Below are 17,617 nucleotides of genomic sequence, written 5' to 3'. Positions count from 1 at the left end.
CAAAACCAAAGAAGGGGTCTGTGGAAACAGCTCAGTGGCTAAGAGCACATACTGCCCTTGCAGAAGACACAAGTTCAGTTCCCAGTACCCATGATGGGGAGTTCACAACTGCCTGTAACCCCAGCTCCGGGGAGATCTCAGTCCTCTGGCCTCCATGGGCACCTGCATTCACATTCACATATGCATAATTGATAATAAAATAAACCTTAAAAAAAGTTTAGCAGAAATGAATGAGAAGCAAGGTTGGGAGGGTTTGGAACAGCAGTGGATCTGGGAGGAGGTAGGCAGAAGGATGAACATGATCCATATACCAAGTGTGAATTTCCAAAGAATTAATAAAAATAAAGAACTAAAATCAAGAGCTGACGCGGGGCAGAGTGAGGACAAGGAACTGATGCTGGGTACCCCAGACCTAGCTGCTGGGGCCTAGGGAAAGGGCCAGTGTCAGAGTCTGTGAGGGCTCTTGGCCTCTGCAGGGGAAGGTGGGCAAATGGGGTGCCTGTGGTGGGCAGGCACTTTAGTGTGGTGCTCCTACCTCAGAAACAGCCTCCTAAGACCTTCCCCACGGTGTGTGCCTCAGCAGGCAGGCACAGGCGGGCAGTAGACCTTGCTGAAGTGAAAGGTCAGGGAGCCTATGCCCAGGGCTGCCCAGTGGGTACCAGATGCTTTCTAAGATGGATGGAAAGTTGAGGGGCTCTCACAGCTTGCCTGAGACACCTATTGAAGAGAGCTTGAGGCCTGGCTTGTGTTCTGCTGGCCTCCAGAGCTGCAGACTGCCATCTCGCTGGGGATATATGACACAGCCCCCAGCCATCCCCAGGTCTGCCCCAGGCAGCAGTCAGTCCCTTAGACTTGAAATGCAGGCTCCCTTGTGATAACTGGTCCAGCCTGGAGCTTCTGGGCTTGCTTGCCACAGCATCTAAAGATAGGCTACCTCACAGGAAACCAGATGCTATTGGCTAACTTCACAAATAAAGATGCCCTCAGAGAGAGGGAAGTATTGGCGTCTGGTGGAGTTTGTGTGGGACTGGGGGACCGACTGGCATTTCCTGCACAAGTTCCGTTCCTGTCTGCCCAGGTAAGTGCAGAGGACTCCTCCCACACCTGGGGTGAGGCAAGTCAGGCCAGCCAGGGACCTGATGTGTTTGCCTTCTGTGTCCATTTTCCTGAAGATGCAGATAAAACGGGGGTGGGGGTGGAGGATGGGGAGTCCGCAATTAGACCTTTTGAACACTCACAACATGAAGTGTGAGTAATTCCATTTTAGGGTTGTGGAGAAAGGTTCAGCCTGAACATTACCAGGAAGGGGCGGAAGGAGCTGATACAAAATCACATTTGGATGATAGGAAATATTGGTGCTCTTAAAGATTAAAATTCATACTGTCAGTCAGACTTGGTGGTTCATGCTCTAATCTCAGCACTTAGAAAGCTGAAGCAGGAGGATTGCTATAAATTTGGGAGCAGTCAGTCGTGAGTTCTGGCCAGCTTGGGCTTTAGTGTGAGACTCCATCTTAAACAAACAATAACAACTACAAAAACTAGCGTTGATGATTTTTATTTCTTTTTTTAAAAAGCGCTTATTCTTCGGAGACCCACATTTGAGTGTTTATAGATGAAATTAACCGTCTAATTTAGCCATGAAGTAGGAGCTAGATGAAATATTAACTGTGAGTTGATAATCCCGAGAACTGAGGGGCAGGTGCTCACCGGTTCCCCTGGACTGTATACAGGCTTGAGAGTATAAAAACAAAATCCCTATGCTGAAAATGTAGCTAGGTGGCAGAGTGCCTGCCCAGTGTGCAAGAAGCCCTGAGTCCAGTCCCCAGTACCACATAAATCAGGCATGGTGGCTCGACCTGGGATCCCAGCACTCAGGAGGTAAAGGCAGGAGGGTCAGGAGCTCAAGGGCATCCATGCTCCATAGGAGTTTTGAGGCCAGCCTGGGCTTTATTGAGACCCTATCTCCAATAACAATACTGATGATAATGATTCAAAATGACTTTTTTACTATAAATATGCATTTATATGGAGAAAAACTGAAAGTTGCATAGTTTTATGGATTTTTTTTTCCTTTTCTCAAATGCCATTTTGGTAACTTCTCCAGTTGCTATAATGAACGTTTATGGCATTTATAATAAACTGGGCTGTGGTGATATTTTACTTGTACTGAAATGTGATTTTAATTGTACGTTAATAAATAAAGTTGCCTGGGGGTCAGAGCTATTAGAGCCATAGCAAGTGCGGGTTGTGGTGGCGCACGCCTTTAATCCCAGCACAAAGTCATTTCTCAGTTTCATAAATGCTCATAACCATGGCTCAGGGCTCAGCCATCTGAGCCACTAGGAAATGTGGTCTTTGGAAGGAAGCAGTAAGAACAGACCTTTTCCTGCTTGACACAGACAGACCCTTCCGGACGGACGGACGCCCCTGAGGACAGCTGCAGCTGGCTTTTCCTCAGCGACTGTGTTGTCTTCTGGCAAACACAGACCCCAAGTGCCTGCAGCCTTGCTCTGGGCGATTATAGCCAGAGTCCAGAGAAAGGCTGAGAGTTGAGGATTTTCCTCCTTCCCTCCCTCCCTCCTCCCTTCCTCCCTCCCTCCCTCCCACCAAATTCCCCTATTTTTTTTTCTGTCTCCACTGCTTGAAATACAATACTTGAGGTGGGAAGAAATTCAGTTCAATGTAAAGACACTCAGACCATAAGAAAGCACTCTGCTCAGGCACAGGTCATGGGAGGACCTGAGCCTACTGAGAGGAAGCAGGACCAGAGCAAGCCCTGACCTGTTGAGCCCCGGACACCTATGAGAGTCAGGAGGGTGGGGCAGTGACTGGACTCAGGGGCTTCTGGAAAACAGAAACGGCCCCAGGAGGGGGTGTTCAGTGACTTCTGGGACAGAGGTAAACAAACGTCATTTGCCACAGAGATGGCCCCTGGCCAGCAGGAACAACCCCATACCCAAAGCTAGTCTGGTGAAGCAGTACGTCTATAGGGTCACTGCAGGAGCATGCTCTTGAGTTAGCCCAAGCTCACCCCAGTGGGGTGCCCACTCATGAAAGCTGCCTCGTGGGAGCTCCTTGTACCCACTGCAGGCAGCTACAGGAAGTAAGACTCCTCTCCTCAGAGACTGCCGGCAGCTCTTAGAAGCTTCCTGAGAGGAAGCAGGAATCCTGCAAGTTTACCTGAATCCTGTGCACCTGCCTCCTCTTTCCCTCGTCCCTCTGCTTGGCTTAGTTTTTATGGAGGATGCTGGGGCAGAAAATAGTTCCAGCCCAAATGTAGTCTGACTAACCTGGCCTTCACACACCCCTGTTTCCTGGGTAGAACCTACCCAATCCTATTCTGCTTAAAACCTGCCCTCCCTGCACTTTGGCTGACCCATTGCAGAGAGAGGCCTTGGGACATAGTCCTGTCTCGGCCCTTGACAGCACTGCACATCACTGACCATGCTGACGCAGCTTCCTGATTTCCAGTGGTGGGACCCAGGCAATGGAGTGCATTGTGAAGGTTAGGGAGTGGTGTATAAAGTCCTGCACACACTGATTGGACCTTCTTTGGTGCTTAAAAAACAATATGGGCCAGCACGGTGGACCAGGCACCTATTGCCAAGCTTGACTCCCTGAGTTTGATCCCGGGACATGCATGGTAGAAGGAAAGAACCGACTCCCTCAAGATGAACTCTGACCACATGTTGCAGCATGTGCAATTATGTGCATACATACATATAAATAATAAGTAAATAAATAGATTTGCTTTTAAAAACAATATATGTCTGCTACTTCAGGGAAAGTGAAGCTCCGTGACTTTAGGGATCTTAAAATCACTGACGACTTTCAAAGGAGGCTGTTAAGGACCCCAAGTCACAGGAACAGGAGAAAAGACATCATGCTAGAGCTGGTCCACTTCAAAAACAAGTTCTAGTTCCTTCCTCTCCCAAGCGAGCTGTGCCAGGGTGGCCATGTCAGGCATGGTCTTCCCAAACCAACTTTTCTTGTGGTCCAGAACATCTACTTGTACCTCCCCAACCCAGCCTCCAACCCAGAGACCTAAGCCTGAAGACTTCCAAACCAGGCCCTTAGGGATGAGCTTCGAACTCACACACTGTTCCAAACCAGGCTGGTGAGGAGTGGGACCGGGGTGATGGAGCCAGGGCGATGGAGCCAGGGCCCTAGCCAGCCTTGATGATACTAGTGCCCAGGAGTCTCAGAAGCGGGAGATGCTTATGTCACTCACGTCATTTCCTGCCAAGAAAAACCAAAGGAAGCCTAGGGTTTCTGATTGAATCTGGGGTCTACCTCTCCTCCTGGGGGCTCATAATATGCTAACCGCCTTGCAAGCTCCAAGGCCCAAGTTCCATCCCCAGAACTCATATAAAAACCCCTGGTGCAGCAGTGCACACTAATGATTCGAGCACTGAGGAGGCAGAGATGATCCCTGGGGCTCACGGGCCAGTCAGCCTAGACTACCCAGAAACTTCCAGGACAATGAGACCCTGTCTCAAGAGAGAAGGTAGAAAGTGCTGAAAAATAGCACACATGCATGAGTAGGTACACATACACCAAACATACTTACATCCCCATACTCACCACAAACACAGACATACACACACATATCATACCTATACATAGACCACACACATGCACAAGTAGGTACACATATACCAAACACATTTACATCCCCATACTCCCCCCCACACACATATCATACCTATGCATAGACCACACACATGCACAAGTAGGTACACACATACCAAACACACTTACATCCTCATACTCCCCCCACACACACATACACACACATATCATGCCTATGCATAGACCACACACATGCACAAGTAGGTACATATACACCAAACACACTTACATCCCCATACTCCCACACACACACACATACACACACATATCATGCCTATGCATAGACCACACACATGCACAAACCACATATACACATAACACATCCACACACCGTACACCACACCATGAAAAGAACCTTGCTAGGACCCCCACAGCCTCCCTCACACCCCTGCCTGACCACAGTCTCCTTTCTACGTGTTAACACAATCCTGACTTACACACTGTTTATTTCCCTGCTTTTCCTTCGTAGCTTGACCCCCATCAAAGAAGCGATCCCTAGACAACATGTTGAAATAGAATGGTTTTAAATTCTTTTATTACATTAGTAGTTGTGTGTGTGCATGCATGTGCAGCCATGTGTATCCCAGTGTGTGTAGAGGTCAGTGGGCAGCTCCCAAAGTCAGTTCTCTTCTTCCAAGTGCGTGCCGTTCATTCCACGGACTGAACTTGAGTCATCAGACTTCCCGTCAAATGCCTTCACCCACTGAGCCAGCTCACTGGTTGTCTGGGTTTTTGTTTTGTTGTTATTTGTGTGGGGGTTTTGACAACAAATACTTTTGGGGGGGCAGGTTCAAGACAGGGTTTCTCTGTGTAGCTCTGACTGTCCTGGATCTCTCTCTGTAGACCAGGCTGGCCTTGAACTCACAGAGATCCACCTGTCTCTGCCTCCCAAGTGCTGGGATTAAAGGCGTGAGCTTAGTTTTTCTTCCTTCCTTCCTTCCTTCCTTCCTTCCTTCCTTCCTTCCTTCCTTTCTCTCTCTCTCTCTCTCTCTCTCTCTCTCTCTCTCTCTCTCTCTTTATTTATTTATTTATTTATTGTTTTTCTTTTTGTTTTTTGAGACAGGGTTTCTCTGTGTAGTTTTGGTGCCTGTCCTGGATCCCACTCTGTAGACCAGGCTGGCCTCGAATTCACAGAGATCCACCTGTCTCTGCCTCCCAAGTGCTGGGATTAAAGGCGTGTGCCACCGCTGCCACCGCCACCACCACCACCACCCGGCTAGCTTTTCTTTTTTAAAAAGCAAATTTTATAGCCCAGGGATAGTGGTGCATGCCTTTAATCCCAATGCTCAAGAGGCAGAAGGATCCCTGTGAGTTCAAGGCCATCCAGGTCTACATTTCAAGGACAACATCCTGGGCTACATAGAGAGACTCTGTCTCAAAAACAAAACAACAACAAAAACTACACTTTATTATACAAAACCTTGCAAATAATTTTTTTAAATCACACACCAAAATTAATCTGACCCAAAGTTTATGCAGCATAATGAACTCATATACAGTTTGAATTTGGAATGGATATAGTTAGTAGCCTGGTGACCAGTACTTATCTGTAAGGTCAGGCCACACCCAAATTCCCCAACTAGTATGTTCATCCCAGGCTCTCCCTCCCTAGACCTTTATCTTTATCTTTGTTTCTCAGACAATAGGAGCCATCCTTAGGGGAGATGTCACATGTGCTGTAGAGGTTGGTGACCCCTATGCTACATCCATTCCCAGCCTCTGGGTGGAAAACAGGCATCCACATCTCTCCACTGCAGACACAAGCTGTGTGCTCAACATTCCCGGTTTCCCTAGAGCCTGTCTGTGAGTGTGAGAACTTGCTCATGCACTCTACGTGACTTAATTAACGTGAGCTTGGTGGCTGGCACCTTTAATACAGTAGTCAGGAGGTTCAGGCAGGGGGATTACAATGAGTTTGAGGCCAACTGAGGCTAAATAGGGAGTTCTGGGTCAGTATGAGTGATAGTATGAGACCCTGTCTTGTTAAAAGGCTGTTCTGCCAGGCGGTAGTGGTGCACACCTTTAGTCCCAGCACTCAGGAGGCAGAGGCAGGCGGATCTCTGTGAGTTCAAGGCCAGCCTGGTCTACAGAGCAAGATCTAGTACAGGCACCAAACTACACAGAGAAACCTTGTCTCAAAAAAATCCAAAAAAAAAAAAGGCTGTTTCTCCATTACTTAAAAAAGTGATAAAACATTTGCTTATTTTGATAGAAATAAACAAATACCACATAGTGCTTTAAAGAGGAAAAGGGAGGAGAGGTGTCAAACCCCTAATAATGGCATGTTTTCGAAGGAGGTAACTCCTTTACCCAGAGGCTTCTGTGGTTTCTGCTTAGATTTCCCTTGGTGGTGTTTTTTGGCTTGGCAGTGTACTTTTGATGTGGGCTAAACCCTGCTGGGTAACGTTGTCACGATACCTTACATGAGCTCATAGGTATAGCAGCAGAGGTCCATCAGTCAGCTAACTTGCACAGAAAACTGGGTGGAAATTGTGAAATGTCCTTCCTGCTGCAGCCACTGCTCCCTCTGTGCCTTGAGACATGTGTGCTTAAAAAAAGAAAAAGAAGGCCGGGCGGTGGTGGCGCACGCCTTTAATCCCAGCACTTGGGAGGCAGAGACAGGTGGATCTCTGTGAGTTCGAGGCCAGCCTGGTCTCCAAAGCGAGTTCCAGGGAAGGTGCAAAGCTACACAGAGAAACCCTGTCTCAAAAAAACAAAAAACAAAAAAACAAAAAACAAAAAAAAAGAAAAAGAAAAAGAAAGTAGGACTGCCAGAGACTGGAGCCACAGCTCTGTCAGCAGAACACTTGTTCTACAAGCCTGGGGACCCGAGTTCAGTCCTCGGAACAAACTAAAGAACCACACTGAGGGACCCAGGAGAGTGAAGATCTAAAGAGAGACCCTGAATTTAAATATCAGTAACCAGGATGTGGAGGCAAAAGAGAGGGGCACATCATAAAAAGATGCCAGCAAGAAGGAAAGAACTTGGCCGCCTAAGGGGAAGGGAAGAGACAGGGAACTGATTGGAAGCCATGGGTGAAAGTGCCCCCACCCCACGCACAAGGAAAGCTAAGAATAAGGGAGTGGGCATGAGAAAGGATGACCAGGATGACCAGTGAGAGTGAGGAGGGAGCTTTAGAAAGTGGGTCACACAGAAATCATTTCTGTCCGGGTGGAGAGCAGCGGTTCCCAACCTCCCTAACGCTGAGACCCTTTAGCACAGTTCCTCATGTTCTGGTGACCCCCAACCATAACATTATTTTGTTGCTACTTCATAACTGTGATTTTGCTACTGTTAGAAATTGTAATGTAAATGTCTGTTTCTCGATGGTCTTAGGAGACCCACAGGATGAGAACTGCTGATCTAGAACATTCCAAGCTCTGCTTCTGGGCTCAACTCAGACTACACAGTTCAATATCAGTTAGTAAAACCTCAGGTTAACTGCCATGGGGCAGGCCTGTGACCTCAGGCTGGCCTTTGCCTCATTATGTGGCCCAGGCTGGCCTCAAACTGAAGATCAGCCTGGATTCCTGGCTGTACTCTCTCTGCTGCTAGGAAGCCCTATCTTCAGGTTCACCTCCCAATCCTCTAACTATCTCAGAGGACCCAAAAGAAAAAAAAAAAAAAAAAAAAAAAAAAAGGCTTGCTCAGATCAGACCAGAAGGTTCCTTTGCTCTGGCTATGAGGTTGGAGAATGAGTCAGGCGAAGGGAGTGTTCTTCGCTGATGTGAGGTTTCAGCTCGAGTGGAATCCTCATGCTCTGGGGCTCATCTGCTGACACTGGGTTTGAGCCGACACAGTCTACAAGCCCAGGTAGATAAAAGAGATGTACAAGTGTGTCACCTCTGACTCACGCAGCTTCTCATACATTGCCTAGAAGATACAGACGCTGCTGAGATCCCTGGCACGAATGTCTGTCCCACCAACAGACATGGCCACTGTGATGAGTGAGAGAGGATCCTTCCCACACTGTTCCAGCTGTGGAGCCTGGCCGGCCCTGCTGGGGCCCCACATGCTGAGGCTTACCTTAGTCCTCTAGGTCTTGCTTTTACTCATTCACTGGCTCACACATTCATTCTGCACACCGGCTACCTGCAGGACTGTCAGGTCTAAGGGCCCAGGACCCACAGCTACAAAAGATATCTGCATTCCCTGCACAATTCTCCAGAAGGCAGACAATTGGAAGGTGGCACTTTCTTGGAACTTGTCATTGTATTATTACTTACTTTAGCTTTTCATAAAATCCATATTTTTGCTGATTTTTAAAATTGAAAGTCAATCAATTAAAATATTTTCCAATTGGAGAATACTTACATGACTAAGAAAAAAATCCAAGCGTGTGTGGTAAAATCTTCATCTCCTTTTCCCTCCCCTTTAGCCTCCAGGACTGGTGCCCTACCACTAGCTTATCCCTCCAGAGAGACTCAGACACACAACCTCTTCCAACCTTTTCACAAATGGCAGCGTCCATGTCCATGGGACCTCACATGGATCTCGGGGTTTGTCCTGAAGCAGGTTTGTCTTTCAGATTCACTGTGGTTCAGTTCGTTCTGTCTGGACTGAACAGAGAGCTTCATAAAGAGTGACTCTCTCTCCTCCACTTTCAAAATAAGCAGGAAATGGGGTACTTTTCGTGTCAGTGGAAAAAATTAATATTTTTAAATACCACATTTCCACAGTGCCCAGGGTCCGACAATACGTGAGACTCCACAGCTAGCTCGGATGTGTCTAAAGGTTGGAAGGGCTCTGCAAGTGTCTGCTATGAGTAACACATTGGAATAGGCTCTCTCCTTAAAACAGCTCATGGTCAATCAGGAGATGGAACCCAGTCTTGCAGAGGGACCCCCCACATCAAGCCCAAAGGCTCCAAGTTCACCCTCTATTAGTTCACAGAAGCTGTCTGTGGGGCTGGCAGACAGAACCCAGGCACACAGAGGCAGAACAGTGTGCCCTGGTTTGGGCTCCCCTTGAGGTCAGCCTTGCTAACTTTTCACACAGGGAGAAGGAAGAAGAAAGTGACTTCCTGGGGTCCCTCATTTATGACCTCTAGGGGTCTGCTTTCATATTGCCGCATGACACATCTTCCCGTGTAAGGGAAGATAAGCCTCGTTTACAAGCCCCAGGGGCTAAGTAAAACTCTATACATATGAAATTACATGGGGTGTTTTTTAGGGGGGAGGTATTTATTTATTTATTTATTTATTGACTTACTAGCTTATTTTTGAAACAAAGTCTCAAATATCCAGGTTGAACTGAAGCTTACTATGCAGATAAAGTGAGGTAAGGTAACCTTGAACTCTGACCACATGCCTCCATCTCCCAGTTGCTGGAATTACAAGCATATCCTAGCAAGCTTAGTTAGTGCAATGGTGCAGATTGAACCCAAGGCTTTGTGCTTTCTAGGCAAGCACTCTAACCACACAGCTGTGTCGTTGGTCCTGAGGTGACAGCTGTAGAGATTAGAGAGCCTGTGAGGCAGCGGCTGGTAATGACCAGCTTGAATGCTGCTGAGTAACACAACAGCAGAGGTTCTGTTATTATCTTATTATACTATTATATATTAGAAAAAAGGTCCTGCAGCTTGGAGCAAAGAACGCTTCTGCTTTCCCTAGAGTTGAGAGCTCCATCACAGCCTGAGTGGTCCAGAGCAGACAGCCCCGGCCCAGTCCATCACACAAGAGGCTGGCTGAGATGCAGAATTCACAGGCAGGTGATGCAGGAAGGAGCGTGGGTGGAACCATCTTGAGCAGGGTGCAGTGGGTTTGGAAACTTCTGTTAAAAACCACGAGCTTTGCTTTCCATTTCAATGGGGAAAGCGGCAATGGCATTCAGGAAGCGTGCTCTGAGATGCCTTCAGACTTCTGAGGATGCCCAGAGGAGCAGTATGGAGCGAGTGACCAGCACATCCTGGCTGGGAAGCAAACGGGAGGTGGGCGCGTCTTATTACCCAACCTGTGGAAAAATGTCCTCTTTCCCCATTCTTGCCCATGAGGAAATAGGAGAAAGAATAGGGAGTAGGTTGGGGCTGGGAACATCCTGATAGCCTAGCCACTCAAACCAAGTACAGCAGACTGGTTGAACCCATCCTCTGCCTGGGGTCAGCCAGCCCTTCTGTGAGCACAGAGCCTGGCTCACAACAAAGCTTCCTCTCCACCTCGGGCTGTGAGATGGCCAACCCAGTGCTATTGTGATGAAGGCATTTCCCACACAGTATTAAACCCTAAAGTGCTGGGTGCCATGAAACAGGAGTGTGGGACTACGCTGGTTATTTTCCTCATGGCTGGTGACCAAATACCGGACAAGAAGAGGCTTACGGGAGGAAGAAGTTACAGGGTCTTCTGTGAAGGACTAGGCTGAGGCTGTCTGTGATGGAGCTCATTATTGACTCCAGGCTGCAGGCCTTTTTCTCTGAGGAAAGCATCTCTGTGATTTAGCAACATTCGAGCTGGTCAGTACTGAACACTGCCTGACAGCGCTTTCTGAACTCAGCAGGCATGAATCTTCCTCCTCTAGAGGACGTGGCTTACCGTTTGACAGGATTGTTCTGGTAGCAGGTAGGAGGCCATGGTGGTGGGGGTGTCAGCTGCTCACAAAGCACCTGTAAGTTGGAAAGCAGAGTGATGTGCTGAAGCTCAGCTCATTATCTCCTTTTCTGTAAAGTTTAGGACCCAGCCCGTGAAATGGCTCCATCTACATTTAGAGTGGGGTGTTTGTTTATTTGTTCTTCAAGACAGGGTCTTGAAACTCGCTCTGTAGACCAGGCAGGCTGGCCTCAAACTCAGAGATCCACCTGCCTCTGCCTCCCAAGTGCTGGGATTACAGGCATGCGCCACCACTGCCTGGCTAGAATAGGTCTTTCTCCCTTGTTAAAATCCCTCACATGGGGCTGGAGAGACGGCTCAGCAGTTTAGAACACTGTCTGCTCTTCCTTCCAGAGGACCTGGGTTCAATTCCCACCACTCACATGGTGGATCCCAACCATCTGTAACTCAAGTTTCAGGGAATCCAACACCCTCTACTGGTTTGGACATCAGGCACACACATGTGTACACATAAAATAAACAAATCTTTATAAATATTATAAATAAATGAATCAAATCCCTCACAGTTATGCCGTGATACCTGTTTCCATGGTAATTCTAAATCTCATCAGAGAGTGAAGAGATACAAGCGCAGTCAGAGTAGCCCCATGTCAGGGTAGCCCCATGTCAGGGTAGCCCCATGTCAGGGTAGCCCCCATGTCAGGGTAGCCCCATGTCAGACTAGCCCCATGTCAGGGTAGCCCCATGTCAGGGTAGGCCCATGTCAGGGTAGCCCCATGTCAGGGTAGCCCCATGTCAGACTAGCCCCATGTCAGGGTAGCCCCCATGTCAGGGTAGCCCCCATGTCAGGATAGCACAAAACCACTTGTAACTCCAGCTCCGGGGGATCCAATGTCCTCGTCAGGACTCAACAAGTACCTGCACTCACAGATGTACCTTCCTACACACAAACACACATAACACATAATTTTGAATAAAATACATTTTTTAAAAAAGCAGCCAGTGTGGTGTAGGCTCACGCCTTTAATCCCAGCACTCAGGAAGCAGAGGCAGACAGATCTCTGTGAGATGCAGGCCAATCTGGTCTATGTATTTCATTCCAAGGCAGTCATGGCTGCATATTGAGACTCTGTTTCAAAAATAAAAATAAATGTTTTAAAAGATAGCATGAGTGAGGATGAAATGTAGTAGACCACCAGTCAGTGTTTGTTTCTTCCTGTTTGCTCCTGACAGCCAGAGAGAACTGCAATCCTCTAAGGCTAACGTCTCCCACGCTGTTCCAGGACCTCGCCATGCCCACCTTCTTCCCTAAATTGGACCCAGAGTACGAGAACTTTGAGTATGATGATTCTGCGGAAGCCTGTTATGTAGGTGACATCGTGGACTTTGGGACCATCTTCCTGTCCATTTTCTACTCTCTCGTCTTCACCTTTGGTCTGGTGGGAAATCTGTTAGTGGTACTCGCCCTCACCAACAGCCGGAAGCCCAAGGGCATCACCGACATCTACCTCCTAAACCTGGCCTTGAGTGATCTGCTCTTCGTGGCCACCTTGCCCTTCTGGACTCACTATGTTGTCAATGAGGAAGGCCTCCACAATGCTGTGTGCAAGCTCACCACTGCCTTCTTCTTCATTGGCTTCTTTGGGGGTATATTCTTCATTACGGTCATCAGCATCGATAGGTACCTGGCCATTGTCCTGGCCGCCAACTCCATGAACAACCGAACAGTGCAGCATGGTGTCACCATCAGCCTGGGCGTCTGGGCAGCAGCCATCTTGGTGGCAGCACCCCAGTTCATGTTCACAAAGAGAAAGGAAAACGAATGTCTGGGTGACTACCCCCAAGTCCTCCAGGAAATCTGGCCCGTGCTCCGAAATTTGGAAGTCAACATCCTGGGCTTCGTGCTGCCCCTGCTTATCATGAGCTTTTGCTACTTCCGAATCATCCAGACATTGTTTTCCTGTAAAAATCGCAAGAAAGCCAGAGCCATCAGACTCATCCTGCTTGTGGTGGTGGTCTTCTTCCTCTTCTGGACACCCTACAACATCGTGATTTTCATGGAGACTCTCAAATTCTACAACTTCTTCCCTAGTTGTGACGTGAAGAGGGGCCTGAGGTTGGCCCTCAGCGTTACAGAGACCGTGGCATTTGGCCACTGCTGCCTCAACCCCTTTATCTACGCCTTCGCTGGGGAAAAGTTCAGGAGATACCTGGGACACCTGTACAGGAAGTGCCTGGCTGTCCTGTGCGGTCGTTCCGTCCACGTCAGCTTCACACCGGAATCCCAGAGGAGCAGGCAGGATAGCATCCTGAGCAGCTTTACCCGTTACACAAGTGAGGGGGAGGGCTCTCTTCTGCTCTGAAGGGTCTTCACGACCCTGACTCCACTCAGAACCAGAGTTCTTGACTCTGACCCGCTGTAATGAGGACAGACCTACTTTTCCTGCTGCGTCTTATGTGCAAGAAATATGGAGCAGATGCCGACAAAACAGCCCCACAGTGTTTTTGAAAATTTTCTGTTCAGTCCTTGAAAGACACACCTATCTCTTACTGCAGATGCTGATCATCAGGGCTTACAAGAGACAAAGGTTCTAACCCAGCTAATCACAAAAGAGTCGGCGAGCGTTATCCACATGACCCTGTGGATAAGGGGGTGACTAAATACCCAGACTGAGTGGAAATCAAGGATTGAATCTAGCTAGAACGTCCCCTCTCTGACCTTCAGATCTTTGAGTAGTGACAGGTAATCCAGGCCCACATTCCATAGCTTTATCATCAGAGAAGGACCTCATCTCTCTCTGATTTCAAGGTCAACATTCCCAGGGAAGGGCTTCCATTGGCCAAGTTGTGTCCCGTCCCGTCCCTTGACTAGGTAGTGTATTGAAAATAGAACTGATCTAAGATATTGTTGGAATCTCAAGGTTAGAGATTGAGGGAGACCATTTCTATAAGTTGGAGGATGGGACTGACTCAGGCTCTCCCCTCAGTAACTAGCCTGTGTCTACTGCCAGCCCAACAATACCTCGATCTGCAGAGCCACAGCTACCTCTGCTGCTGCCAGTGCAAGACCCAGGCTATGAGAGCAGCTTACTTTCTGTCCCCCACTCTGAAAGCATCACGTATGATCTAACCACAGGAGTGCCTTCACGCCTGCATTTACTGACTCGGGCCTCATTTATAGACTGACTGAGAATTCTGGGACAGTATAGTTTTGTAACTTGCTTTTTAAAAAAAAACACTGGATTCCAAATTGCTCTCTGTTCCTGTGTGGCACTGTAATAACCATTTTAGAAGTCTCTCCCAGATGGTGGCCTCATTGAGGAAGTTGTGGCATGTGGCTCGTTGTGGTGTGTCTGGTGTCTCCTTGGCAGTCCTCATGTTTGTTTCAAGGATGACAGACTGAGTCATGTCTCTTACAGGCTTGTCCAATGTTTTAATATTGCAACATGATGCTGTCTTCTACAAAGGTCACAACTGGAACCTCAAAATTGAGTTTCCAAAGTGGGGGGGACTGGAAAGATGGCTCAGTGGTTAAGAGCACTGGCTGCTATTCCAGAGGACTGGGGAATGGAAGATTCAATCCCAGTACCCACATAGTGTCTAACAACAGTCTATAACTCCAGTTCCAGGTGATCCAACACTCTCTTCTGGTTTCTGAGAGCACCAGACATGCACATGGTGAACAGACATACATGCACATAAAATAAGTTAAAAAAAAAAAAAACTTTAGTTTTTCAAGACAAGCTCTCTCTGTGTAACCCTGGCTATTCTGAAACTGTCTATGTAGACCAGGCTCGCCTTGAACTCACAGAAATACACCTGCCTCTACCTCCCAAGGCTGGGATTAAAGGTGTGTGCCACCATGCCAGGCTTAGTAAATAAACTTTTTAATTTCAAAAATATCATTTAAGTGTCTTAAGTAAATTTATGATTTGGTTTTGCTCTATATTCACTGCTGTCCTGGGTCACACAGTTAGACATACCTACACTATGTCTAGTTTACTTGTAATTCTGTCGATAAACATTTGGTGTCCTTCCTGTTTTTAGCAAATACAAATCTCACAGCACTCTAATCTGTGGAATTTTCTTTTTCCTGTTCAGTTATTTCTATCAGATAAATTCTTTGCCATGGGAATAACTAGACCAAAGGGTGTGGGAATGTCTCAGCACTTCTCTCCAAGTATATACAATTTTATCAAAAAGCAAAGCCCACCCACCCCTTTAAATGGCAACATTCATGAGGCAGAGGCAAGTGGATCTCTGTGAGTTCAAGGCCAGCCTGGTCTACATATCGAGACAGTGACTCAAAAAAGAAAAAAATACAAAGTTCTGTAGGGAAGGCCAACTAGTCCTCTGAGTCGAGGCATCTTCATCTTGACTTACCGGGCAGTGATGAAGTCCGTAAGTCTGTCAGAGGCAGCCATCTTTCTCTCGGGAGTACCGCCTTGACTGCCAACCACGGGAAGAGCTATTCCAGCTTTCTTGAAAGTTTTTAACCCTGATGGATTGATCAGTGGTGTTTATGTGTGTGTGTGTAGACTTGTGTGCATACGTGTGTGTGTGTGTGTACATGCGTGTGTGCACACAGAGGAACTCAGAGGACAAATTGCAGAAGTCAGGGCTCTCCTTCCATCATGTGGGTCCTGGATCAAACTCAGGTTGCGAGCCTTGGTGGCAAGCATCTTTGTCCGGTGAACCGTCTCTCCAGCCCCCACTTAGTTTTTGATGCATATGTATGACCTCCATTGGTTACAAACTCTTTTTGAAGCACATTTCTATATGACGTAGGAGCTGAGCTCCACAGAAGTTTCCAAGGCAGTGAGACCATGCCTCTGCCCTCCGTGATTTTATTTTTTGGGATAGAGTCTCACTATGTAGCCCTGGCTTGTCTGGAATGCAGAGATCTGTCGGCCTCTGCCTCTGAGTGCTGGGATTAAAGATGTGCGGTGGGGCTTGATTTCTGTAGACAGAAGAGGCTTGACTGTGCTTTCTTGCCGTGTGATAGCTCAGAGATAACAACACAAGACCCGAGACTGTACAGATAAGAGCGTCTCCAGGTAAAGAAGGGTTTGTGGTGCCAGGAGGGATGGGTGTGAATTCCTGTGAGGGCACGAGGCTCTTAGAACATCAGCTAACCGCACAGCTGGAAGGACATTTCTTGGCCTGGCACTGCTGTCTATGAGGTTGGCTTGACCAGCAGAGGTTGCCCCCACCCCCCCCCTCGCCCCTGCCCCTCTGCCCCCCTACCCCACCCTCCCGGTGTCCAAGCCTTTGCCCCTTCAATGCCGGGTCCTCGTTCCAACTGTCCAGCCTCGAGAGTTTTCATTAAAGTTGAACCTGTTTCTGGACTCCCATGTGGGGAAGAATGAATTCTTCTGGCCTGAGAAACAAAAGTTAGGGAAACAGATATTTTCTTTTCTACAAGCAAACTAATTGCACTGAGCAAGTGAGATGCGTCAGCAGATAAAGGGGCTTGCAACCAAGCCTGTCAACCTGAGTTCAATCCTCAGGACTCACGTGGTGCAAAGAGAGAAACAACTTCCACTTAGCTCCACACAGATGCTGTGGTATGTGTGCTCTCACACACACTTGCGATAAAAATAAAATAATAAATCAGTATCCTGTATTCTTTCATTCATTTTGCTGAGCAGGACAGGATGGGATGAACAAAGGAATTCACTGAAAATCCCCACATGGTAAAGACACATTTGAAGTAATTGGCTGTCAGCACACAATTGAGTCAGACCTACTGCTGCCTTTGAGCTCTGACTTCCAAAGTGCAGGAGATGGAAGTGCACTCTGGAGGCAGGAGATGTGTGACATCCCAGCACACTACCCTAAGTCTTCCAACAAGTTCCTTACCCTCTCAGAGCCTCCACGTTCTTATCAGACAGAAAGGAACACAGAGCACTCCCACCTCCTAGAACCATGAGGGTTATTAAGACAATTCTAGATTCGGCTATGAAAGCTCAGGCCAAGTGTGACCCTGTTTTTCCTCACTCTCCCTTTCTGCAGGAGGACACACCTACTAGCTTGTCCTTGCCTCTTTGTTTTTCTTAGGGTCAGAAGTAACTGGGTCCAGATGCACACTTTGGTTAAGCTGTCTTTTTTTTTTTTTTTTTTTTTTTTTGTCGGAGCTAAGGACCAAACCCAGGGCCTTGCACTTGCTAGGCAAGCACTCTACCACTGAGCTAAATCCCTAACCCCTGGCTAAGCTAAGCTGTCTTTTGTGAGGGGTTGGTTGGGGCAGTGTGTGTGTGTGTGTGTGTGTGTGTGTGTGTGTGTGTGTGTGTGTGGTCAATCTCTGGTTTCATTCCAGGAATCATCCACCTTGATTTTTGGGACAGTCTGAGTTTCTCTCTTATTGGGGTTTCACCAATTAAGCTAAGCTGGTTGGCCAGGAGCCCAAGAGACCTCATTGTCTCAACTCCCCTGTACAAGG

The 17,617-nt window shown here is 47.8% G+C and overlaps 1 protein-coding gene across 1 annotated transcript; it reads left to right on the top strand.

The window, feature by feature from the left end:
* Positions 1 to 995: 995 nt before the first annotated feature.
* Positions 996 to 15,699, top strand: Cx3cr1 (C-X3-C motif chemokine receptor 1). The gene is made up of 2 exons (XM_059267181.1): positions 996 to 1,078; positions 12,459 to 15,699. The coding sequence occupies exon 2, from the start codon at positions 12,468 to 12,470 to the stop codon at positions 13,536 to 13,538; it is 1,071 nt and encodes a 356-aa protein (XP_059123164.1). The 5' UTR covers positions 996 to 1,078; positions 12,459 to 12,467; the 3' UTR covers positions 13,539 to 15,699.
* Positions 15,700 to 17,617: the final 1,918 nt, after the last annotated feature.

Source organism: Peromyscus eremicus, chromosome 7 (assembly GCF_949786415.1).
Source record: "Peromyscus eremicus chromosome 7, PerEre_H2_v1, whole genome shotgun sequence".
Lineage (NCBI taxonomy): Eukaryota > Metazoa > Chordata > Mammalia > Rodentia > Cricetidae > Peromyscus > Peromyscus eremicus.
The sequence above is the reverse complement of the archived record's forward strand: the minus strand, read 5'-3'. Positions and strand labels throughout refer to the sequence as shown.